This window comes from Equus przewalskii, chromosome 7 (assembly GCF_037783145.1).
Source record: "Equus przewalskii isolate Varuska chromosome 7, EquPr2, whole genome shotgun sequence".
In the NCBI taxonomy this organism is placed as follows: Eukaryota; Metazoa; Chordata; class Mammalia; order Perissodactyla; family Equidae; genus Equus; species Equus przewalskii.
Genome location: NC_091837.1, coordinates 35,670,645 through 35,696,681, shown reverse-complemented (window position 1 = coordinate 35,696,681; position 26,037 = coordinate 35,670,645). Strand labels below are relative to the sequence as shown.

The 26,037-nt window shown below is 38.9% G+C and overlaps 2 protein-coding genes across 14 annotated transcripts in view; both read right to left on the bottom strand.

Annotated features, from left to right (window-relative positions):
* The window catches only part of ANKRD12 (ankyrin repeat domain 12), a 137,660-nt gene extending 135,630 nt beyond the window's left edge, over positions 1-2,030 (bottom strand). For 3 of the 13 annotated variants that reach the window (XM_070627428.1, XM_070627437.1, XM_070627432.1), the window contains exon 1: positions 1,774-1,914. The gene's annotated coding sequence lies outside the window, so the exon portion shown is untranslated. Of the gene's footprint in view, positions 1-993; positions 1,255-1,613 lie in introns of those variants that run through there. The other 10 variants (XM_070627439.1, XM_070627435.1, XM_070627436.1 and 7 more) reach the window with 7 other exon arrangements.
* A 4,466-nt stretch (positions 2,031-6,496) lies between these two features.
* Positions 6,497-26,037, bottom strand: part of NDUFV2 (NADH:ubiquinone oxidoreductase core subunit V2) — a 33,177-nt gene continuing 13,636 nt past the window's right edge. The window contains exons 2-8 of the mRNA XM_008525062.2: positions 23,664-23,729; positions 22,126-22,188; positions 21,929-22,045; positions 19,108-19,276; positions 17,605-17,714; positions 12,822-12,898; positions 6,497-6,648 (exon numbers count right to left, since the gene is read on the bottom strand). Coding sequence (XP_008523284.1) covers positions 6,555-6,648; positions 12,822-12,898; positions 17,605-17,714; positions 19,108-19,276; positions 21,929-22,045; positions 22,126-22,188; positions 23,664-23,729 — 696 coding nt within the window. The 3' untranslated portion in view covers positions 6,497-6,554. The remainder of the gene's footprint in view (positions 6,649-12,821; positions 12,899-17,604; positions 17,715-19,107; positions 19,277-21,928; positions 22,046-22,125; positions 22,189-23,663; positions 23,730-26,037) is intronic.

Genomic DNA, 26,037 nt, shown 5'->3' with positions numbered 1-26,037 from the left:
GAAAACTAGTCAACTAATACCAAGAAATTGAATCTTCTTGAGAATAAAAACCTCTTTCCAAAGGAGTGTTTTCCAAATATCCCTATTGACTACCATTTCTCCAATCTACATCAGAAGAGTATCAGTCACATTTTTCAACAACTTCTATTTAAAAAAAAGTAACATATAAGCATTCTGATAAAAACATCTTCCTTTTAAATTCATTCCACTGATTCGGCAGTCCTCTCCAAACAAAACTCAAGCTTTTCCCCCTCTTCCTGATATTAAAGAACTAAAACCAGAGACCGCACAACATATTTTCACCTACTAAGTTCTTTCCTCATGTGAATATTTTTGTTTTCTCTACTCTTCCTCAAATATTCTTCACGGAATACACACCAAGAGATTTCCATTTTCCCAGCTCCGGCTGTTCACAAAACCATTCTAACAACTATGGAAACTATAACGATTAAGGATATTAAAGGCATCCTGCCTTTTACTCTTTTCTTTCCACGAATACCAATTAACACTTACGACTCGATCTTACAGTGTTCGACACTATCTCATTTTGTTTTTAAGCCACTTGGCACCAATAGAGCATATGTTCTGCCAGTTCTGAGCTAATCTCCAGGAAAGCCTTTGTACAACGATTGAAGAAACTGAAACAGATGAGTGCCCAAGATTTTTAACAACCTACTTGAGCATGTTTTTCATAAAGTCAATTTATTTTAAAATACCTATTTTACTAGTTCGCCTTCCTCTATAATTCACATGAGCCGTCTCAAAATTAAAAGGGAACCGATGACTGAGAACACAGGTTCGTTTCAACTTGAGGATTAGAGCTAATTCCGAAACGTGACAATCACTAGATCTGCAACCCACTTGACCCGCGTTCGCGCTTCAGCCGCGGGCGTCCACTGGAAAGGACCATCCCGACCACCACACTGCTTAAAACGTGCCCTACGCCTTCAACTGCTGCAACAGTGTTAACTTCCCACCGCGAACTGTTCTTACTGTTACTATCAAAACAGCTGTCAGCCGGGCTTCCGTAACCTCTTTGTACCACCGTTTCTCCAGCGCTTTGGGATCCTCGAGGATGCGTCACACACCACAGTGCCCTCAAAGCGAGCAGAGGACCTGACGGCTCCCAGGCTCTGCGCACGTCACCCGAACCGGCGCTCGCCGGCCGCCCGCGGAGGCACCGGCCGGCGGCCGCCGGGACAGCACCGCGGCGCGGGCGCCCTCCCTCCTCGACGACGCGGGCGGCGGCTCCCCGCTGCCCGCGCCCCCTCCCCGGCCGCCGGCCCCCGTCCGCCCCGCCCGCCGGGCCCGGCGCGGCATGCCGGCGGCGCCCTCTCGGGCCGCGCACACTCGCACGCACACGCTCCTCCCGGCCCCGCCATGTTCCGGGAGGCGGCGGCGGCCCGGCCCGCCGAGTCCCCCGCCCCGCCCGCCCCCCGCCCCGCGGGCAGCTGCGGCGGCGCCGCGGCTCCTCGGGGCTCCTGGAGGCCGGCGGCGGCGGCGGGCGGGCCCGCGCCGGGGCCACGAGCGCCTGTCACCCCCGGGCCGGCGGGGCCGCGGGCGGGCGGGCCAGCGGGCGGCGCGGGGCGGGGCGGGCAGGGCGCGTCCCCTACCTTGCTCTGGGGAGGGAGGACGCGAGCGGCGCGGAACCGAGGGGTCTCCTCCCAGGCGCCGGGGACGGGGCTCGAAACCGCGCCCTCCTTCCTCCTCGCCTGTCGCCACGCCCCCCTCGCCCGCACGGACCCGCGGCACGGCCGGCGCAGGAGGGTTTACCCCCTGAACGAGTGCCTCAGCGTTGCCGTCGCTGTCGTTGTCTTCGTCGCCGCTGCAACCGCCACGAACGCCGCCGAGGCCGGGCTTGAAAACATCTCCGGTCTGGTCCGTCTCTCACCACAGCCTCCTCGCTCCCAGGCAGCGCCGCCTGGCGATTGGCTGTGGCGCGGGCACGTGACTCGGCGGGCACGGGACGGGCGGCGTGACCGCCCCGCCCCCGGCGCCCGCCGCTCTTTCAGCTCTACGGGAAGCTTCCCCAGCCGCGGGGCGGGGCGTCGGGACGTACCAAGTGGAGGCGGCGGGGGTGCGGGCCGGAACTCCTCCCTCGGTGCTCTACCCTCTCTACCCCCCCGAGTCTCACCGCCTCCCCTTCGCGTCCGCAGCCCGAGAAGGGAGGGGGAGCCAAAGGCTGAGCGAGGGAGCAGCCAGGAAGCACCGCTGCCGCTGCCGGGCCAGGGGGCTCTGCAGTCACTTTCTGCGGCGACCGTGGCGGTGGATGTGACTGGAAACTTCTGGAAATGGCGGCGGCGGCGGCGGCGGCAATGAAGAGAGACTCTACATAGGGTATTCGCATGTTATTTTTACAGGGGTGGGTGGACGAGTTCGTGAGCTCGGCACCGGTGGAACGGTGCTGCGAGCTAGGCTTGAGGCAGAGGCGGCCTTCCCCCGAGCTTGCGGCCGCGGCCGGCTGCCCCGGCGCGTCGGAGAGGCGCGGGCGGGGGCGCGGTGTCGGCGCCGCAGTGCGCCTGCGCCCCGGCGGGCGGCACCTGCGCCGGAGCCCGGGGACCCGGACGCGCCCCGGGAAGGGTCGCGGCGCCCGCCCTCGGCTGCGCCAGGCGGGGCCCGGGGACCCGTCCCGAAAGCACGTTAACGGGCAGCTGCCGTGGGGACGGCACGGACGCCACAGTACGCCCTCTTTCATTCACACTTCGCATGACCTTTTTAGAGAAATTTAAGTGCATTTTCCGCATCCGAGGTAGTGTTTCAGAGGGAACTGCTCAGGTACTGCAGAAGAGTGTGTTGAGGAAAACTGACTCTCTCGACCTTCCAGCTGCGGTACTCTGCCTTTTTGCTGGATGCTTTTAATTTACATCGAGGTTAATATGCAACAGTTTGTACATGTCCTTATTCGACTACCAAAGGGGTTACATAATTGAAGGGAAACGATCGTCTCCCTCATTGTTAGTTGAAGCCTCTAAATTACAGCACTCATTTGTGACAATGAATGCAGTTACAAATTTGTCACTCACCACAGTAGATGACGTGACATTTCAGAGTTGGCAGAGAACGCTAAATCCCAACAGGTTACTATATAAAGCATAAACTTCATTAAAGATCACTTTTTTTCCTTTCCTAGTTTACCGATTTCTCCCACCTATAAAACATTAGGTTGTGTGAATAGTGAGAGAGCACCTTGTGGCTAGAGTTGGAATAGTTATATTTAATTTGGATATTTATGGCATGAAATATAAAGAAAAAAAGAAATCCACTAAAAATTTAACACATTCTGACATCTCTTCAAGTCATTGAGTTGGTTCCCATTTAACTCACTGTCACAGGGAGGAGGTCAGTTAGTATTGATGGCAGTAGCTCTTTCTATAGGAGTTTAGCGCCTCACTTCAAAGTTGAAAGGTAGCTAATCTTGGATTTTCTGAAATAATTTATGTCAACAGCTATATCCACAACCTTGTTACTACTTAAAATCACTGAATACATGAAAGACTCATAAGGCAGTTGTGATCGAGGGCACTGTATTGACCACGCTCAATAGGATACTGCCTGTTAAAAGTTCATTGTAGAATTCATCAAGTTGCAAAAAGTTTTTTAAATGAAGCTCCTATTAAGATTCTATGTGGTAGCGTTGGTGGTATAGTGGTTAGTATACCTGCCTTCCAAGATCATTTGTGGCAAATTATAAATCAGCCACAATTTGTTATTTGAAAGATCCAAATGAAACTTATGAAGGCAAGAGGAGCTCATTTTCCTTTGCAATGTGAAGCTAGAAGTATGAATCAAGAAATTAATTCTTATTGTAGATTTTATGGATAGAGGTCTCAAAAGAAGACTGAAGAAAACTAGTTTATATCCACAAGCTAGTTGACTAGTAAGCTGCTAAGGCTTTTAATTGTATAACCTTGTCTTTTGTTGGCTCAAGTCCTGGAATCCATTTTCAGCAAGTGGGTAAAATATGTTTTTTAAATAGTACTAGGGGGCCAGCCCTATGGTGCAGTGGTTAAGTTCACACATTCTGCTTCTCGGCAGCCCGGGGTTAGCCGGTTCGGATCCCGGGTGCGGACATGGCACCGCTTGGCAAAAAGCCATGCTGTGATAGGCATCCCACGTATAAAATACAGGAAGACTGGCACGGAGGTTAGCTCAGGGCTAGTCTTCCTCAGCAAACAGAGGAGGATTGGCAGCAGATGTTAGCTCAAGGCTGATCTTCCTCAAAAAAAAAAAGTTAAAAAAAAATAGTACTAGAAGGTCAAGGACCCCAAGCATTAAATATCACTCTTAGCCAAAGTTAAGTTTTATCATATTTAAGGTTATTACTAATAAACACTTAAAAACGTGTATATTTGATATCTGAAGTAGATGCCATTCTGCAAAACTTTTCTTTCCAGCTTATTTTTCACACCTTTAGCATCAACTACTATTATGCTTTGCTACACTGTCAAGTTAAATCAGATAATTCAAAAAATCCTGCCATATTTCAGGAAGGTGAATGTAAAAAATGAAAAATACAATCTCAGATCATAGCTTATCATATGACTTAGTCTATACAGATGTAATGTCTTTGCAGTGAATACTCTTAGTACTTTATTATGTGCTGTAGGATTTTCTTAAGCAGTGGTTCCATCCAGTTACAGCAAGCAATTCTGAGCAATCAGTAGCTTTCCCTAGGAACTTTCAGTAGCTGCTCCAAAAAGAAACAAAAAAACCCCAGGTATTAGATCCTTTGCCAGTAGGGAGAATGAAAAGTTGAATTGTTTGTTAGTTTACTGTTGCCATTAAACAGCAATAAGCAAATTTCCTCCTCAAATACCCTCTTTTTAAAAACAGTCTAGAATTAGGAACTGAGAAGAGGAAACGAGGGAGAAAACTGGTGGTAAACACATAATACTGCCTCTCCCTACTGGTTTGAGAAATAGGCTGGGATCTGTCATTTCAGCTCCCGAAAACTGGCAAGGAAATTTTAATCAGCGTGTTCATATACATTTTGGAACCATCTTAGATTACTGTAATGAAATTTTACCTGCCAGCTGTTTTTAAAAGCTGGGAAACTATCATTAAAATCAGTGCTCTTGTGGTAAAATTGACAGGATTTTCAAAAAGAATGGGCAAAAAAATTAAGCAAGACAACTCAAAATCCTAATGTATACCACTGCAGTACAACGTAAGGTATGATCTAAGAAATATAGAATATGTTTTGATAATGGTATAAGTTGCCTATAATTATAATGACCTAAAATTAATTTTCTACTTCTAAGATATGACATAAAAACTGACAACCAGTGCACATCCTTAATACATGACTTTGTTTTTTCACCCAGTATTTGAAACCTCCCTTTATTTCTATTTAAAAAAGAATTTTTTTATGTCAAAGTGTAAAGCATTTTTACAAAAGACAACAGAAGCATTAATTTAAAGGAATACCTGTGTTTTTTCATGATTTTAAATAAAAGGCTTAATGGGTTAACAAAGAGAAGACAGTCAAAATGTACAGACTTTTTAAAAAGGGATAAAAATAACTGTAAAAGTAGTTGCTTATGGGAAGAAGGTCGAGGGCTCTAGAGTAGAAGGGAGGCATTTTCATTGTGTTAACTTTTTGTATCACTTTTAAAATTAGTGTTATTGTTTACCTTCTCACGTAAAAACAAAAACAAATTTTTAAAGACATTCTTAAAAATAATCATGTTTTTAAGCATCATGATTACTAGTGATTAGTCTGTCACAAGAACAAGGCCAAACAGTGACTTTGAGAAATCCTGAAACAAATGGATTAGTTTAGATTTATCCCGCCATTAAAGCTGGCTATTAATTTTTTTTCAACTTACAAAACTAATGTACTATAGCTAGTTTCTTGAACTGGATATAATATGCAAAAGGTTTTATCCTTCTAAGTAGTAACATGCATTCAACCGAAGAGTATATTTTGCATATCTACTGATCTTTCCAACTCAGATTGTACTTCCAATTTCTTCACCCAATTAATTTTTGTATACTTGCACTATCAGAATAGCCAAGGATGTCAAAATATTTTGTATATTCCTTCTTTAAAAATGATAAGCAGTACTTCTAGAGATAACTACCTTATCCTCCTTATACCTACAGTCTGCTTAAGGTGTCACTTACCAGTTGAACAAATTATGTGCTGTAAATATAAAAATGTTTCAAGGGGTACTGACATAAATCAGATTGACAGAAAGAACATGTTAACTTAGGACTTGGCTATGCGTAAAGATGGGAAAGCAAAATGTATTTGAAATTTGACAAAATTTTTACCTCACAATAACCTAATATTGAAAAAAGTCATCTGGCAGTTGAGAATAAATGATGTTGCAGTAACTGTTAACTAGATTATGGAGTCATGTCTTCATTGTTAGCCATAGACAGAAGACTTTAAAATGGTGCTCTTAAGTTTTGACATGGTACTTACAGCTGCAAGTTGCTAGGTTACCACCAAGATGTTCATAGATCAAAATGAACAAATATAAAACACTTATGGAGATAGGAGATTCATATTTTATTTCTCCAGTGACATATTTACAGATGAATATAAATTAAAGGCCTGCTTGCAAACCAAAGCCAGGTCCTTTGGGTGGTTCAGTCAAAGAGGTAAGACCCCCAGCTGGCTCACAAGAGAAACGTCCACTCCTAAAAAGAAAAGCAAGTAACATTAAATTGACTATTAATGATTAACATTTATAAATCTTTACTTAAAAAAAATTGTAATTGTTACCTCACAACAGCCCTTTTTTTCCCCCAAGAACTAGCATAGATTATTTAATCCAAACATTTCAACTACTGCAAAATTTTCTCATCCTAAAGATAAGTATGAAAACTGACATACCAAAATTCACCATAAATATGCAAATTATAAAAAATAACACTAATACTGGTTCCCATTTATTGAGCAGTGTATAAAATTATTAGCTCATTTACTCTTTACAACAATGCCATCAGACAAGTAATTCTGGCCTTATTTTACAGATACAGAAACCAAGGCTTGGAGAATTCAGCATCTGCCCAAGGAACAGAGTTAAGAACTATGGCAAAATAACCCAACCCCCAGAGGACATTTTTAAAATCATGTCTTCATAAACTAAAGCACTACATTTATTCTTCTTATATTTGAATTTTATTTAGATTGAGATTCACTGTCACAGTGAACAGAAGGGAATACATACACACTTACACACTATACTTGGAAAAACAGAAATTAGATTCCTTGAGAAATCTGAAGATTTGGGAGGATGTCCCTTAGAAGCAGTGAAGACAAAATCTATTTTTATTTATGTTTTTAAAGGCTATATTAGTAGTATTACTTTTTCAAAAACAGGTTCCAGATCTGGGTGGCTACCACAACCTCAAAGAAAAGAAAACAAGAACAGGTCCTTATGTAGGAATCTATGAAGAGAGGCAGCAGAGAAGTAGAAGAACCTGTCTTTTTTTCACCCCCACACATACGTTGCCAGGTAATCGCTCAACCTCTGCCCTGTCTGACCTCTGTCATTAGAGCCCAGCTCAGCACCTACTCCTATTCCCTGGCTTTGTTCATTTACCTTGTTCCTACCACAAATTTTAGCTGAAGAGTTTGTTCAATTTGTATCTTTTTACTCCCTCTGGCTTTGTCCTTCACATTACGTCATCAATCTTATAAGTGTTTTTAGAGCCCTAGGAAATAATTTTTTGTTGAGGGGACAGGAAAATGACACAACATAATCATTTATAACATCTTTCAAGCTATTACATTATATAATGCAAGTAACTAAGTAGCATATTGTAACAAAGAATGCCTACAAAGCCAGAAATTAGTTAATATATTTGTAGTTAGGTTCACTATGAAAACCAGGTCAAAAAGCAATCACTGTGTACTATCTGTCAGAGCCTAAAACTAATGTAGGGTAAGTGGCCAAATGATTTAACTTTAATAAAAAACAAGTATTTGGCTCTGGCTTTGTTGTTTTGGTTTGTTTTTGTTGCTGTTGGTGAGGAAGACTGGCCTGAGCTATCATCCACTGCCCATCTTCCTCTTGTTGCTTGAAGAAGATTGTCCCTGAGCTAACATCTGTGCCAATCTTCCTCTATTTTGTACGTGGGACACTGCACAGCATGGCTTGATGAGCAGTGTGTAGGTTTGTGCCCAGAATCTGAATCTGCAAACCCCATGCCACTGAAGCACAGCACACGAACTTTACTACTGTGCCACCAGGCTGGCCCCTGTAATTTTTTTTATGTTACCTGGTAACACAGGTACTCCTGCTGCTCTTTAACTGCCAATGAAATGAATTTATTTTGGAGAACCTTTCTTCTCCTCCTTTACTAGGTTCCCTCTTGTGGTTTAAGCTCAGCTACCCTCTTTAGCAAGAGAAAGTACCAATTTAGGAAGATTATAAAAACTGAAGTTTCTGGGACAATAAATGGGAGAATTAATCATGTACACTGCCTGAGCTCTTCACAGGATTATGGAATTTTATATAAGAAAGTAATTTGAAGAATAATCTGGTCCAGTTTCCTAAAGTTTGTTCCATGAAATTACAGTCCCATGACATACTTCCAGTGGTCTGTTAAGTCTGCCTGCATTAAAATATTATAAAGGCTGTAAAATCCCCCAGTAAAGGCCACAAACTTTCTTTGATCTACTCCTTTTATCTGTATACAAGTCACAGAACACTCCAGAGAGGCAGTGATCTGGCCTTATCCATTGACAACCACAATTTACAGTCAGGTTGTCACTGAATAAAACGCAAAAACTATTTCCCTGATACATTATGCTTAAAATGCCATCCATTAATTACTTTGCTCTCTTCATTACAATTCAAAAGGTAAACCTGTTTTTTCAGCCATTGCAACACTATTTGTACATTCATTACTTTAACTCATTTGCATTCTAGAAAAATTGGCCTTGCTGTATTTTTTTTTTTTTTTTGCAGGGAAAGATTTGCCCTGAGGTAACATCTGTTGCCAAAGTTCCTCTTTTTTTTCCTCCCTAATCCCCCAGTACATAGTTGTATATCCTAGTTGTAAGTTGTTCTAGTTCTTCTACATGAGCCACCACCACAGTGTGGCAAGTGACAGACAAGTGGTGTGGTTCTGTGACCAGGAAGTGAACCCAGGCCGCCCAAGTAGTGAGCACTGAATTTTAACCACTAGGCCATCAGGGTTGGCTCTGTATATTTTTTATGGCTTAAAAAAGTACTTTATGAAAGTTGAGTGCTTATCTTTTTCATATTGCTAAGATATATCCCCCTCTGCCCCTATTTTTAATATAAAAAACCAAAAGTGACTTTATTGTCTAGTTATCCAACAGCAACCACCTGTATTTTTTGTATATATATTTTGTAGCCTACTTATATATTTTTTAAATTTCAGATATTATCTGCACTCGACAGAATTCTGCAAAATTTAAGATATCTTTATAAAACTAAATATGAAGAATTCAAATTGGATTTAAAATTAGTTTTTGCTAATCCATACTAAAAAAAAACCTAGTAATTAGTAATTTGCAAGCAGGTTTAGAAGTTTTCAATACTTTAATTGAAAATAAGAACAATCGCACAAAGCACACAACTATTTTCTTTCTAGCCATTGTTTACAAAAAATAATAAAAAAGCAGTTTTGAACCACATAGAGACATCAATCTTTTACTAATTTTGGCCAGGGTAGACCTGATAGTGGTACTCAGTAATCAGTCACTATTGCACCGGTTTAATTGCTCTCATTACTCAAAGACTAACGATGAGCACCTCTTTCAAATGTGTGAGCAAAGAGCATTATTATAAAAATACTAATAAAAAGGAATTAGCCAGTGTCAGTTAATTTTAAATAACTATAACTACAGTGTGGTTGTTACTATCATCAGTCTCTCTCATTATCCTTTACATCCAAGAAATTAACTTGGGGAAGGAGAGAAAGTTATTGTTTTCAAATGTGGGAAGACATTCTACTATTATACCATGTCAAAACACAATCTTTACACACATCATTGGTGGATGCTTTGCAATTATTGAAAAATAAGTAGATTTATCTCTGCTTTTTAAGTAAAAGGTGATAAGTAGGAAATAAAAAGAGGTTCAGAAACTAATAATCTAAAGTCTTTGGCTCAAATCTAGAACACTGTCAAAAAAATCCCAGTGAAGAACTATTTACAATTACTGATAAGCAACATCTTTATTATTATTAGATGCTGAAATACGTTTGTTTTTTTTTAAAGATTTTATTTTTCCTTTTTCTCCCCAAAGCCCCCCCCCCCCCCAGTACGTAGTTGTATATTTTTAGTTGTGGGTCCTTCTGGTTGTGGCATGTGGGATGCCGCCTCGGCATGGCCTGATGAGTGCTGCCATGTCTGTGCCCAGGATCCGAACCAGCGAAACCCTGGGCCACCGAAGCTGGAGCACGTGAACTTAACCACTCGGCCACAGGGCTGGCCCCAGATTCTGAAATACTTAACTGTGTGTGGTACTTAGTTCCTGTTTATTAATGTTAAAATACAATGATGTTATAGAATCTCCTATATTAAAAACAACAACAAACTCTAATTTCACCCCTGATAACCTCTCAAGACTTACAGCTTTAAATACCATCTATAATAACTGATGAATCCTCAATTCATATTTCCAGCCATAATCTATTCCCTAAATTTCAGGCTCATATCTACCTTTCAGCAACTATCATGGATCTTTAGTAGGCATCTCAAACTTAACATGTCCAAAACAAAGTGACCTTTTTCCCCAAAACTTGCTCTACCCCAATCCTCTCCATTTTAGTTAAATGAACTACTGAGGTGCTCAGACCAAAAAGCTAGAAACCACTCATGATCCCTCTGCCTCACAACATGCGCTAAGTTTAAACAGTTCTCAACACAGCAATTAGGACGAGAATTTTAACAAGATCACTCGTATCATTCCCTACTGAAAAAACATTCCAACAACAGCTCTTTATTATATTTAGGATTCAACCCAAATTACTTTTCTGGGCCCCTACCTACATCTCTGACCACTTCCACCACTTTCCTCCTTGATCACCTCACTGCAACCATACTGTCATCTTATTTTTCATCCAGGACCTTAATACATCTTCTTTCCCCTCCCTGGAACATCATTCGTCCAGTTCTTTATGTGGTTCCTTTGGGCTTTATCATTCAGGTAATGGCTCAAAGATTACCTCAGCGAGTCCTCTCCTGACTAAATTTACCCCCATTCTCTAAACCCTAACGCTGCTTTATTTTTCTACCCAAAAGTTGAAAGTTATGGGTTTAAGAACAAATACAAGAATAGCATAAACTTATTTTAAAAGATCTGAGTCCTAAAAAAGCAAGTGAAGTTTGTGGAAAATATTATGGACTTTGTCGGTGGGGGGGTGGGGGGGGTGGGCGAGGGAGGCTACATTTAAAGCAAGGTTAAGTAAGGAAAAGGACCAGTGGCTGAGAAAGATATTGTGATGTTAAATAACAAAAGGTTTCACTTCAGTAGCCTCCATAAAGGAGAATGATTCTTCACAATGGAAATTACCCCTAAAAATGTTAAGTGTAGCCCAAGAAAGTGAGGAACTAGGAAGAGAATGTCAAACTTCTTTAAGCAAATTCAAGTGTTAAAAGAAGCATGTTTCTTAGAAAGGAAAGTAATAGTCAGTAGGGGCCAGCTTGCCTTTACTAAACTTATCTTGAGTTGATCTGTTTTTCTTATTAGGTAGACTTATTAGCCTGCCAGAACAATGAGTGAATACTTCTAAAGTGCAGACTACAGCACCACTCATACCCTAGGACCTAATAATTCAACTTCAGGGAATTGTTACTTATAACAAAAAGTAGAAAAATATATTTTTAAACAGAAGAACAAAGGACACACCATAGTTCTTTTAATACATTAGAATACTATATGGCCATTAAAACCTACAAATATGTTGAGAGAAGGAAATTTTTACATGACATGAGCAGAAAAAAATACAAAGGGATTATAACTATAAAACCATGCAAATAGTTGCTAGTATTAAGAGAGGATTTTGCGAATGTGAACACTTAGATTTGGAATAGGAGTTTGTTTAGCAGCAAAAGTTCAGGTTCATAATTGAAAGAAAAGCAGTTAGTATAACACAACTGCACGATGGGAGCAAACTGTATAAACAGTGTTTAAGCCGAAAAAGATCTAGGCATTCTGACTGACTGTAAGTGCAATTACTGATGTAATGTATCTGAAGTGAGAGTTGATGTAATTAGGCCGCATTATTACAGGCATAATGTCCAAAGCAAAGGAGACAGTCTCACAATGCTCTGCACTGCTCTGTATACCTCAGATACTAGGATTTGTTTAAGTATCACATTAAGAAAGTCATTAGCTAACTAGAAGCCCTACAGAGGAGGGAGACCAAAACTGTCATGTAAGGAAAAACAATGACAACTGTAGATATTACATCTGAAGATAGGAGGAAGACAAGATCGATATTTCAAGTTACCTGAGGAGCTATCATTTGGAAGAGGTATGAAAAGTATCTTCTGTTGGTTCAAAGGTCAGCATTGGACCTTCAGGCAGAAATTAGAGGGAGACAGACTTTCGATCAATCTTCTGGCAGTATGAACTTTTAAACAATGGAATAGATTTCTATTTGTAGTAACTGTCCCTTCTCTATAAATATTCAAGTAGATACAAAATGATTATCTGAAGGGTTTTAGAAGGAAAAAAAATATTCTTGCTTTAGATGACAAGTTGGTCGAGATACTATCCAAGGCTCCTGACAACTCCTGTGAACTTACAGTATAAAATTTTAAAAATTAAGTTTAGTTTAATTTAGGTTAAGCCATTAAATTTTATTATCTAGAAATAAAAGCATACCTTGGCCCAGGTTTTGGAATTGTGCCAGCCTTGAGTGCATCAATAATTTCTTCAATATCCTTAGGTGTCAGATCCTCCTAGAAAAAACAAAAAGTCATATCATATTAAGATTACCTCCTACTATTGAAACCTATGTAAATTCCTAATATCAAACTTACTGTTTGTCTCTCTCAGCTGATAAGTTAGTTACCAAGGTAGCAGCAACTGAGTAACTCCTATGTATAGTGTACACTGCTAAATGCAGTATGCAGTAAGAGCTGCAGATGAAGAGGCAATACAGAGTAGTGCTCTGAAGTGAAACAGTTCTGCATGAGTCCTGGCTCTAACACTTACTAGACAGTAATCTTAGACGAGTTACTCAGCCTCCCTAAGTTCGTTTCTTCATTTGTAAATCTACTTCAGTGTTTTTGAGGATTAAATGAGAAAATACATAAAATAGAACAGTGCCATGGCACATGCTCAACAAATGCTATCTCCTTGAAGAAAAGAGTGAACAGCGAACAACAAATAGTAATTAGCACCAGCAGTCATAGTAGCTTAAAAGTAGATGCCTAATATCTATCCCTAACCTATAGATGTAATACGCTAGTGATATCTTCTTTCTTTCCCAGGTGAAATTCACTGTTTCAAAGTTCACTTAATTTTTGAAGGAAAAGGTAAAAAAATTTATTTTTGACACATGTATTTTAATGATCCTGACCCTCTAATCCCCAATTCAACCAGAGCAGCTTTATATTTTATACACTGTGTACCTATGTAAAATTCTAACCTCAAGGAAGGGTTGTGTTATTTAAAATAACAAATGCAATTAAAACACATACATACACGCTCATACGCCTAACTGCACCCTAGGATTAATCAAAAGACAGTCAAATCAGAATAAGCAAGATAAAACTAAGAGAAAATGACTAACCCATATCATATTCCCCTTTCCCCTCCAAAATTAAGTGCTTAAGAAAATGTTTGGTAGGACCTGTACTTTGCTAGAGAAATCGTGATTCAACACTATTCCAGTGCCTAGCCACACAGAAGGCCTTTAATATTTGCTGAGTGATTAAACATTTATAAAAATAAAAAGCTGCTTTCAAGGGCTGGCCCCGTGGCTGAGTGGTTAAGTTTGCGCGCTCTGCTTTGGTGGCCCAGGGTTTTGCTGGTTCGGATCCTGGGTGTGGTCATGGCACTGCTCATCAGGCCACGCTGAGGCAGTGTCCCACGTGCCACACCTAGAAGGACCCATAACTAAAAAAAATATATACAACTATGTACCGGGGGGCTTTGGGGAGAAAAAGGAGAAATAAAATCTTAAAGCTGCTTTCAAACTGCTTGGGGTTCAGCAGATGCTCAGAACCTCACAGCTGGAAGGAGTCTTTAAACTCATCCAACGATTTTATTCCCCCTCCAACTCTTTCTTCTGAAAATTTGAAAACTATACATGAATACCCATATTCTTACCACCTGGATCCAACAATTTTTTAATTTGCCATATTTGCCTTATGTACACATATGCGTTTTTTTTGTTTCGGCTGTATCATTTGAAAGCAAGTTGCAGATATCACGACACTTCACCCCTAATACTTCAGCAGATGATGCCTAGGATCATTTTCTTAACTAACACAATGCCTTTACCACACCTTTTAACTAACAATAATTCCTTAATAAAATCAAATGTCAAGTCCATATTCAAATCTATGCAACCCTCCTCAAAATGTATTTGATATCTGTGTTTTTCCTAAGCAGAATCCATTCAAACTTTATGTGACTATTTCATTTTATCCACCGGTCACCTCGGGGCCATAAAAGTTAACTACCCTGCCAAAGACCATACCATACTGACTGGAAGAATGTTTATCTTTGGATAAATCTGTAGGCTACTATATTTAGACATACAGTGCTTCATACAAAGCCCTGACTGTCTAATTCCTGCTAAAATCTGGATCCTCATTATTATGAGTAAATTGCAGAAATGTGGGAAAAGGAAAAGCTATGGCTGTATTTTTTTTTTTTAAGATTTTATTTTTTCCTTTTTCTCCGCAAAGCCCCCGGGTACATAGTTGTATACTCTTCGTTGTGGGTCCCTCTAGTTGTGGCATGTGGGACGCCGCCCCAGCGTGGTTCGATGAGCAGTGCCATGTCCGTGCCCAGGATTCGAACCAACAAAACACTGGGCCGCCTGCAGCGGAGCGCGCGAACTTAACCACTCGGCCACGGGGCCAGCCCCTATGGCTGTATTTTTAAAGGACTTTTTTTTTTAAATATGGGAAATAGAGAAGGTAAGAAATTTGAATCATTGATCACTAAATGAAGAAAATCACTGCAGAATGACAACACCCCAGAAATCTAAAAGGCCAAAGAATCGAATTTCATCTTCATTAAAAAGAAAATTGTAGCGGCTAGCCTGGTGGTGTAGTGGTGCAGTGTGCTCCACTTCAGTGGCCTGGGGTTCACAGGTTCAGATCCCAGGCACAGACCTACACACCGCTCATCCAGCCATGGTGTGGCAGCATCCTATATACAAAATAGAGGAAGACTGGCATAGATGTTAGCTCAGGGCCAATCTCCCTCAGCAAAAAGAGGAAGCTTGGCAACAGATATTAGCTCAGGACCACTCTTTTTCACCAAAAAAAAAGAAAATCGTAGATTTCCACTGCATTATGGCAAACTAGCTATCCCAACTGAACCTCCTGTTGTAACAACTAAAAAAATGCTGGAAAAAATTAAAAACAAACAAAAACTTTTAAATTTCATCAATATGCTGACAAGAAAGAAATACTCAGAGGCCAGAAACTCAAGGAAAACCCAGGGAGACAAGTGGAACACCAAGCAAACTTGGCTTCAGGGATTCACAGCCTAGAGGAGCAAGGGACCAAGCTCCAGGCCACAAGAGACCATCCAAATCATAGAAAGGACCCCCAAAAGCTATACCCTCAATGCAAGGGTAAAGTAGAAATTAAACTGTCCTTCAAAGAAAAGAAACCTGCTAGTCTAGAACCTTACACATTGGGGGAAGGGAGGAGGGTGTAAGGAGAGGGGCTTTCTTTTGGGCCAGTAGTATTTCTGAGAGCAAGAGAGAAGCAAAGTAAATCCCTTCTTGAAGAATACACCTTCAATGGAAGCCTCAAAGAATTTCCATAAACAAATTTCTAAGAAGCATGAGCTAATGAGATATTATGAATGAAAACCATGACATAATTAGGGTAGCAAGAAATTCAAAAAAAACGATAACTAGGGGCCAACCCAGTGGCGCAGCAGTTAAGTGCACACATTCCACTTCGGCGGCCTGGGGTCCACTGGTTTGGATCCTGGGTGCAGACATGGCACCACTTGGCAAGCCATGCTGTGATAGGTGTCCCACATATGGGGTGGAGGAAGATGGGCATGGATGTTAGCTCAGGGCCAGTCTTCCTCAGCAAAAAGAGGAAGATTGGCAGCAGATGTTAGCTCAGGGCTGATCTTCCTCAAAAATAAATAAATAAATAAATAAGAAGGATAACTAGAAAACTCCACATACTTGGATATTAAGAACACTTCAAAAAAACACAGGTCAAAGATGAAACCAAAACGCAAATTTAAAAATACTTAAAACTGGGGGCTGGCCCTGTGGCTAAGCAGTTAAAGTTCTGCCTGCTCTGCTTCGGCAGCCCAGGGTTTGCAGGTTCAGATCCCTGGTACGGACCTACTCCACTCACCAGCCATGCTGTGGAGGTGTCCCACATACAAAGTAGAGCAAGACTGGCACAGATGTTAGCTCAGGGCTAAGCTTCCTCAAGCAAAAGAAGAGGAGGATTGGCAACAGATGTTAAAGCTCAGGGTGAATCTTCCTCACACACACACACAAAAATACTTAGAACTGAATGATAAAAATATTACTAATCAAAACTTGTGAGATTAGGCTAAAACAGTACTTAGAACGAGGTATGATACCATCTCTGTAAAATTTTTAAAATAAGCAATATAGTATTACATATTAGCATAGCTGGATACATATATTAAAAGTTTAAAAACATGTACAGGAAGAATACACACTAAATTTATGATAGTGGTTCTCTCTGGGAATGAAAGGAAAGGAGTAAGATTTTGGGTGGGGGTGGTTTACCTGCATCTGTAGCTTATTTCTACAGACAATGACAATAATGATAAAAATAACACCGGAAGTAAGTGTGGCAAAATGTTATCTGTTAAGTCTTGGTAGTTATTTTCTGTATATGTAAATTATTAAATTTTTCATACTTTAAAAGTTTTTAAATGTGTCCTTATCTCCTGCAGTTAAATGCAAAAATGTTTAAGAATAATTTTTTTAAAAACCTTCTGGTGGACAATAATGTGGAAGCTAAAACTGACATATATTTATGTAAAGTTTTTCTATTCTTTGATTTTTAATAAACTTTGGAAACCAGAAAAAACAGCCTTATGGGGACTGGCCCCATTGCTGAGTGGTTAAGTTCACACGCTCTGCTTCGGCAGCCCAGGGATTCGCCAGTTCGAATCCTGGGCTCAGACATGGCACCACTCATCAGGCCATGCTGAGGCGGCATCCCACATGCCACAACTAGAAGGACCCACAACTAAAAATACACAACTATGTACTGGGGGGCCTTTGGGGAGAAAAAGGAAAAATTTTAAAAAAAAAGCTAAAAGAAAAGAAAGCCACCTGGATATTTATGCCAACAGTTTCTTCTAAATGAATAATTCAGAAACCAAAATCTATACGACAAGAAACCAAATATTTAAAATATTTTAAGTGTGACATAATACAGCTTTAATTTATATTAACTGAAATACTCACATAGTAGTTGTCATTTATCTGAACCATTGGTGCATTAACACAGGCCCCTAAACATTCCACCTCTATAAGAGTGAAAAGTTTGTCAGGTGTGGTCTCTCCAACCTTTATTCCTAAAAATATAGATGATGACTGTGAGGACCAGGTTATATTTTAATAGCAATATGGTTTAAGAAAAAAAACAAACAAAATGAACAACATATTACAGAGGTATACAAAAAGTATTTAAGAGCATTAAATTTCATAAACAAAACAACTCTGATAATTATACTACAAGTTTCAAGGATTTCTCAAGTGTACTTATTTAAAAACAATCAAATTTCAGGGGACTTATCTCCCATGTTTGTTGTTATATAGCAGTGCATCAGACTGTATTATTTTCATTTTGATTGTGATAATCTACTAAAATCAGTTAAAAACATCTACTAAAATCAGTTAAAAAATTGGCAAAGACTCAGGAAACTGCTAACGTCAAAGATCATTCAGAATGTGAGGAAAGCAGGTACTCTCATATCTTTAAGGAAGGCATTTTGGCAAAATACAGTAAAATTTTGACCCAGCAATTCTACTTCTTGTAAACAACCTCAGTATACAATAGGACAAGTATGCAAACTTGTTAACATTAAAGTAATTGCAGAATAACTTAGAAAAAAGAAGCAGACATACATACTATGCTATAGTATGTCTTTATGTTGCATAGCAAAATAAATATATTTATTTTTTATATAAAAATATATATTTGCTATGCAACATAAGGACCAAAAAGCAAACACAGACATCTTACATTTGTGTATTTAATAATAAAAATAATCAAACAATATAAAATCTAAAACTAACATATGCAACTATTATCAGAATTTGCACCTGAGAGGTGGGGGGCAGGATTGTGAACAGACTTCAGCTTTCTGTTTTATTTATTTCAGTACTGCCCAACTATTTCTACAACACGCAAGTACTTGATATTCAATAACAAACAAAATTTAAAAGATACCTCCTTTTACTTTATTCGATATATACAGTTGTAAATGCAGCAATGGCAATTTTGTATGGAAAAACGTCTTTTTAATTTTGTAAATGGTACTATAATAACATCTTATTTCAAATTTCCCTGCCTGAAGCATTCTTACTCTTCTCATATCTTATTTGTTCCAAGGCTCATCTGGAAGAATACATGGACAAGTGTGATTTTTTTATGTACCACATACTATCACACAATGAGTGAAACTTAATTTTCTAAACAAAGAAAACTTTAAAACTCCTATAACCTTTTCAAACATACTTAATGATTAGGGGGGAAAAAGGTGAAAACTCAGTTTTGAGGCTGAGAACTAAGGAAGAATATGAAAGAAATAAAGATGGGCAAAGACAGTAAGACAAAAATTTACTTGTGAAGTATAGATCCAATAAAATGGCAAAAGTTGGAAAAATCAGGTAGAAATAGGTTAAATCTAGAAAGACAGACAATTCTATTTTTCACAAAAGTTATAAATATAATGTGTCCCATACCAAGCTTTTTCTGAATGGCCTCCAGTATGCTGTCAGAGTTTCGAAGCATGCAAGGGGTAGTAGTGCAGACCTGAATGTGGTACTTTCCAACTGGCTTCCGATTGTACATTGTATAAAAAGTTGCTACTTCATATACTCTCATTGGAGGTACTTGTAAGACTTCTGCAACCTAAAATATTAGAAAAATTTTAAATAACATAATTATGAAGTTTATTAATTCAGCTTTTGGTATGTTATAAAAAAGCATAATTTCAGTACTGCTTCAATTTAGTAAAAAGAGAAAAATTTTAGTTCTTCAAAAGCACAAAATATACCTGTATTTGATATTGTGAGGTATAAGTAATTTTTGCAGACATCTTAACTCTTGAACCACAGAACCCAGAGGCACTTCCTTCTCCTCCTGCTCTCCACTTGGTCTTTGCAAAAGGATCTTTTCTCTAAATCTTTGTCACTATGAAGAATTTCTACTTAATCATTTTAATTCTTAGATTTTTGTAATTTAAAATAGCAAAAATTTGGTGGCCAAACCCCAATATATTAAACAACTGTAATTTTTCAAACTTTCACGAATTTTTCAAAAAAGCCTTAATGTTACTGGTGATGTACAGTGCATGCAAATGGTATGGTGACAGAAAAATGGTTGAGAATCAAGCCTCATTTATTAGCCCATATTGGCTTACATATCTAAATACTTACACACACATACATACTTATACACACCACACACAAACATACAAGGCTATCCAGAACAATTCAAAACACTACTTTTGTTTCCTATCAAGACACTCTTTAGAAAAGCTGGATCTTACAGGCTAGTACTTCCCAATCCTTCACATTAAGGTATTTACAGAAAATACTTGTTTTGACATACTGGGGTTCAGGACCAAGGGAATCACTATCTGAGCACAACTCTTGGTCAGGACAAGTCTGTTAAGGAAAACAGGTTTTTTAGCTATTTACTAGGGCTGGTCCACATGCAGTCTATTCTGACTATAGTCCTGGCTACAATTTTCTAGTTGGTTTAATATCATTAATCTATAAGGTCTTAAGATTTTGTATCTGGCGCTTAAAAATTATGCATATATCCAGGTTTTGACATGAAAGAAAGTAAGGCCCTGATGTCTAATTTGAAAAAGCTCCCCTGGGATGCTGCTGTGCACCACCTTATGACTTAGTGACAGTTACAGAACTAATGCGTGAGCTTCTGGATTTTGTTTTTGTTGTAAAGTTGGGCTTTCCTTTGCAGGCTGGGGCAGCAGGAGGGGCAGTGGGGAACAGTAACAACAAAAGTTTCAAATGTAAAGTGGAAAGAATCTTGATTCTATTCTCTATACGCTATTTCCTGCCTCTCACACATACGCATCCAATTCTAAATAGAACAGGAACAATATTTTTGAAATGTTCTCACATTACTTTCTCATTTATTCTATTTTGTTCTGCTAAGCCGGCGACTCAGCAAGACTTCCAACAAGCTTGCCATTATTAAAAACATTAATTTTTGCAAAAAGAAAAAAGTGTCTATGATTAGAAACATACGTAAATCATTATTATTGGCTATTATAATTTAAAAAACAATGTAAGTAATTTAGAAAACCTCTAAAGAAATACGTGATTTATTGAAAAAATAACCACCTGACTATATTTACTAAGTATAGTACCAACCTAACTTGCTTTATAACATTTTTCATAGTCAAAAAAATACTAAGAGTTCACAACAAGGTTAGTGTACTGTACAAAGTAAGTAAGAGATCAATGAACTAAATCTAAAATTTGCATTTGGGATTCCATTAGACAAACTGAGGACTTTCCTGTTCTCCAAGAAAGATCATAATGGTCTAGCCTAATAGTTAAACCAAATAAAATTTAGAAAGTGAAAAGAATGAAGTATAGCAGAATCTCTACAACAGTCAAGTAGAAAATGCACTGAATTGGAAATGATCAGTCCTACCTCTATCACTTAGACATCATAACATAATAACTGGGAGAGATGTTCCTAGTGCAAACTCTTCAGGGCAGACGAGGAAGTAAGCTCAGAGAAAAGTCAGATCTCTTAGCTCAAAGTCAAATATATTTTTCACTATATGACACTGGCTTATTAGTTGTATGATTCTCATAAGAATCAAATAATATGTGGTTTTGTATGGCACTTTGTAAAGTATACACTGTAACATAATACCACACAAATGTAGTTACATTTGTAGGATATAAATAAACTTGAAATTTGGATTATTGCTGAAAACACTATCAGAAAACAAATGAATCTTAAAATATGTATGAATAGACTAACTTCATTTAAATAGATCACCCATAGGATTTCTGTAGGTTGTTAATTCCAAGGTGCCATAATCAAGTGTCATAAATACCATATATTATATAGATTTTTGTCAAAGCCTGTAGCCAAAGATGCAGAATATTAAAGAGATTCATATTAGCTGTGAGTAGGTTTTTTTCTCTGTAATTCTAGTATTTAAATAGTACATTAATTTTCAGGACATCTTGACAGCAAATTATACACATTTGGGAGCTTTTATCTTTATTATGGCCACTTCTCTCAAAAAGGAAAAAATAAAGAAAAGAAAACCTCTTACGCTATAATGCCTTTACTATTTCCTTAAGGATAAAAACCTCTACTCTTTCAGTTATCTGCGTTATTAAGGGAATCAACAAAACATAAATGTAATTTGAGGAAACATATAAATGATTAAACAGCTTCAAACTCCTAGAGTCTGACGTTAATGACTTCTGGAGGAATTCCTACCTAAGGAAGTTAACATACACCCTCTCTCCTCTTTCCCAACTAAGGCAAAAATGAATTCAGTACCTTGTTCATAGCAGAGATGGGCAGCCATCCATTCTGTCTTTGGGCTAAATCCAGGATTGGAAGCACTGCTGCTGCTTTATGCCCTTCAGGATAGTTTTTTACAATTGCTTCTATCCTCTGTATCAAAGAAAAAGCACTTGTTTTTATACATCTGGAAGATACTAAATATTTTGTAAATTAATTGTAATGTTAAATACCTTATAGTTTTCTGGTGTGAAATCAAATGGAGTATCTGGGTTATTCTCAGGAGTATCTCTATGCTATAAAAGGGAAAAAAATGTTTTTCAAAATTCCATCAAAAGTGTGAAACTTTGTACATTACTATGCTGCTAGTGATCGTTTATCTCTTCACTTTAATTCCAACATGATATATACCAATCTATCCGTTCATCAAGAATGGCTTAAACTAATTCTTAAATACACATTTGATAAGTATGATTACCAAAGTAACATTAGCAGATCAAAATTTTAGGTAAGTCTTAAAAATCACCCTCTAAAGGTTAAGTGAACTAGCTTTAGGAGCAAAAATCAAAATAAGTTTTACCCAATTTGATTAGAGAATAGGATCTTCTAAAAGTAATTACCAAAACATTAGCAATTACTGGAAGCCTTAGAAAATCAAGACACAAAATTCTGAGTGTGAACATATGTGCATTTTTCCAAAAGAGAGTGTATCAGATTGTCAAAGGGACCCATTACTTCAGGGAAGGTACAAAAGTACCATCTCTTCCCCACATAACAAAAACTATCCCACAGCTAGTTTTCCATAACAGAAACTGGCCAACAGCAAGCAGCTTTATTTCTTCTCCATAAAAGAGCAGGCCCTCTTCAAAAACCGACAAGAAATGGCATGTCAACAGGAAATCAAATGAGTCACACTGAGATTAACGCTTACACCAATTAATGTTTTGTATGAACGGTGAACACAGAATTCAATCCCTTAATATGTTAACTCTCAGAGTACTGCTTTTTCAAGGACATAAGAGAGGAAAGAAAACAGAAACTTTGGACAATGATCTCAAATATGTGGCAAATTTGATACGTTTTTGAAGAAGGATGATAAAATATAAAGTAGAAACCTACTTATCAATAGTACGGCTAACTCAGCATTTGTTAAGATGCAGCCTGGAAATAACCCAGGTTACAAAACTATACCACACTAACTCTAAATCATCATACAAGTCCACTAAATTGCCTTTAAACAACACTAGATTAATCCTTGAAACTTGTACCTTGTCACAGAAAGGGGACAGATTATCTTATCCTTTCTGAATTGTGCAACTAAGCTGGGGAGTTTACTGACCTGTACCTGTACTTAAACCCCGGAAACCAAAAATATAAAGGCCAAGTGCCGATGTATTCACTATGCTACTAAAATTGATGAGTTTCAAACTAGTGCCATTTTGGGATTCCCCAAGTTGTTGCAGCCTCAGAATCTTCAGCGAGCCAACATGACTGACTTTTAAGTACCTAGTGTGACCAGTGCTCACAGTAACTTCACCAAAGAATCATCTAAATTCTTGTTCCCAGAGTTGCCCTGGTGCCAACTGAAACTTGAGAGGTTCAGCTGGCACCAGACATCTTTTGAAATGTAGTAAATTCAATTAGCTATATTTAACTTCTTACAATTGCCAGCATATACCAAAGACACTGGTGTTTAAGATATTTTGGATTATTACAACAGATTTACCCAAATTTCCAAGTCTTTTTATTCTGAAGAAATCTAAGTACTTACCACAAATAAGGCTCCTCCAGCTCCATTTTGCACAGCTGTCTTATGCAAATTCCTTATATGTCTTCCCTAAAATTTTAAGAAAGTTTAGTAAATCACAAACCTTAAGAAATTTTTTGTAAGTAAATAGTTTAAGATTCATAATTAAAAACAATAGAATCAACTTATGGAAGTAAAAGATCTTAAGAGATAGAGTCTACTACCCTACAACCTGCCCACGTCTATTTCAAGAAAGACATAAGGAAATGGAGATCCAAAGGTAAGGTTATTAACCTGCATGAGGTGGCCCACTAAGAGTAAGTGGAAGAGCCAGCACCACACCCCGCTCTGCTGAGCCACGCGCCCTTCACACTGCACCCTGCAGGCGAGCATCTGGAGAGTTAGCGTGCCGCTGACTTGCTGCCTGTCACTCTTGTCTGCCTCAAGTTGGATGCCAGCTTTCGTTTAATGTGGACCTTCATAAACATGTTTTCATTCTGTACAAATGAGTCACATACTCTGTACAAATGAGTCAACTGTGTCCCCCTTTTCAATTCTTTACTAAGTTCTTTAGAAACTCCAGCCATCAAAGTTTCAGAAAGCTGCTTATGATGCTATGCAGACTGATCATACTCAACTGTTTTGGAAAGAATCCATTTGATTACCTTCTCCCTTGCACTTGATTTCTCCTTGCCCTGCTGCTACTCTCCCAAACTCCCCAAGTCCTGAAAAGCAATTCGACTATTGTTCAGAAATCATCTGATTTCCGAGTTCTACTAACCACAGATGGCAGAACACTAGATTAAACCAAGCATGGAACTGGCAAAGCTAGACAATTCCAAGGCAAACAGAGAAGGAAGTAAAAGCGGTGATGTACCAATCATATATTTAACCCTTTCCTAGGTTCAAATAAAATTTCAGTTGAAGAAATAAGTTCATGTAGAATACTTGCTTTAATTAAGAAGACAAGACCCAGGTACAGAATGAGAGACATATGTATAAAATATGGGAGTGATAAATATCAGTTTCAGGATAATGGAGGGGTGGGAGAATTTGATCAGTTAGTGATACACAAGGGGGCTTCAACTATGTTGGTTTTGTTTTCTTAGGCATACAGTGTTTATTACATTCTTTTTTGGTGTCTGAAACATATGATGAACTTTTTTTTAAAAGAATGCAACATGTATCAAGAGAGTTTATGTTCTTATTCTTTTATTCAGTTTCTCCCAAATTGCTCCAAGGTCAATCTGTAAATACAAGATTATGCCTATATCCTTGACTTACCTGTCCAGAACCTGGATTGAGATAAACAAACATAAAACTAAGGCCATAATTAAAAAAAAAAAAAAAATACCGTAAGAATAATATCAGGGGCTCAGCAGTGAAGTGCACACGTTCCGCTTCAGCAGCCCGGGGTTCAGCGGTTCAGATCCCAGGTGCGGACATGGCACTGCTTAATAAGCCATGCTGTGGCAGGCGTGCCACATATAAAGTAGAGGAAGATGGGCAAAGATGTGAGCTCAGGGCCAGTCATCCTCAGCAAAAAGAGGAGGATTAGCAGCAGATGTTAGCTCAGGGCTAATCTTCCTCAAAAAAAAGAACAATATCAACTTTGAAAAATAAAGCTTTATTTAGAAGACAGTGACAGTCCCTGCCATCCCTTTAGCTGAGAAGACACTTTAAAAAAAAAAATCAAAGAACAATTTTTATTCAGTAACATTAGTGAGTTACTTAATAAATTCTGAGCGAAAACAAAGGATTTCATAACAAAGCAAGGAAGGACTAATTTAAAAGGAGGGAAAGTACCCAATTCTCTCTTTTCTTAACTTCTGAACTCTAACATTTTCTGTTTACTTTAACTGGCTTTTTACCACTCTCTCAGGGTGTGTTTTCCTCAGGGCTCAGTTCTATCCTATGTTCTTTTCTCTGCAGATCTTCTGCCTCTGAGAGCTTATCCATTCTCATCTATATCCATTCTTATCTATGATGATGACTCTTGAATCATATACAGTCATCCCGCAGGATCCGAGGAAGACTCTTCCAGGACTCCCGCAGATAGCAAAATCCCCAGATGCTCAAGTCTCTAACTTGGCCCTCAGTATTTGCTGGGCTCAGTATCTGAGGGAGTCAAGTTAACTGCGGATTGTTTACCATCCGCAGTTGGCTGAAACTGCCGACCCGAACCCACAGATACGGAGGACATACTGTACACATCTGATGACAAAAAGTGAGTGTGAAGAGATCATAAATATATATGTAGTCATGCATAGCTTAATGACACAACCTGAGAAATGCATCCGTTAGGCGATTTCATCGTTGTGCACACATCATAGAGTGTACTTATACAAACCTAGATGGTAGAGCCTACTACACATTTAGACTATATGATACTATCTTA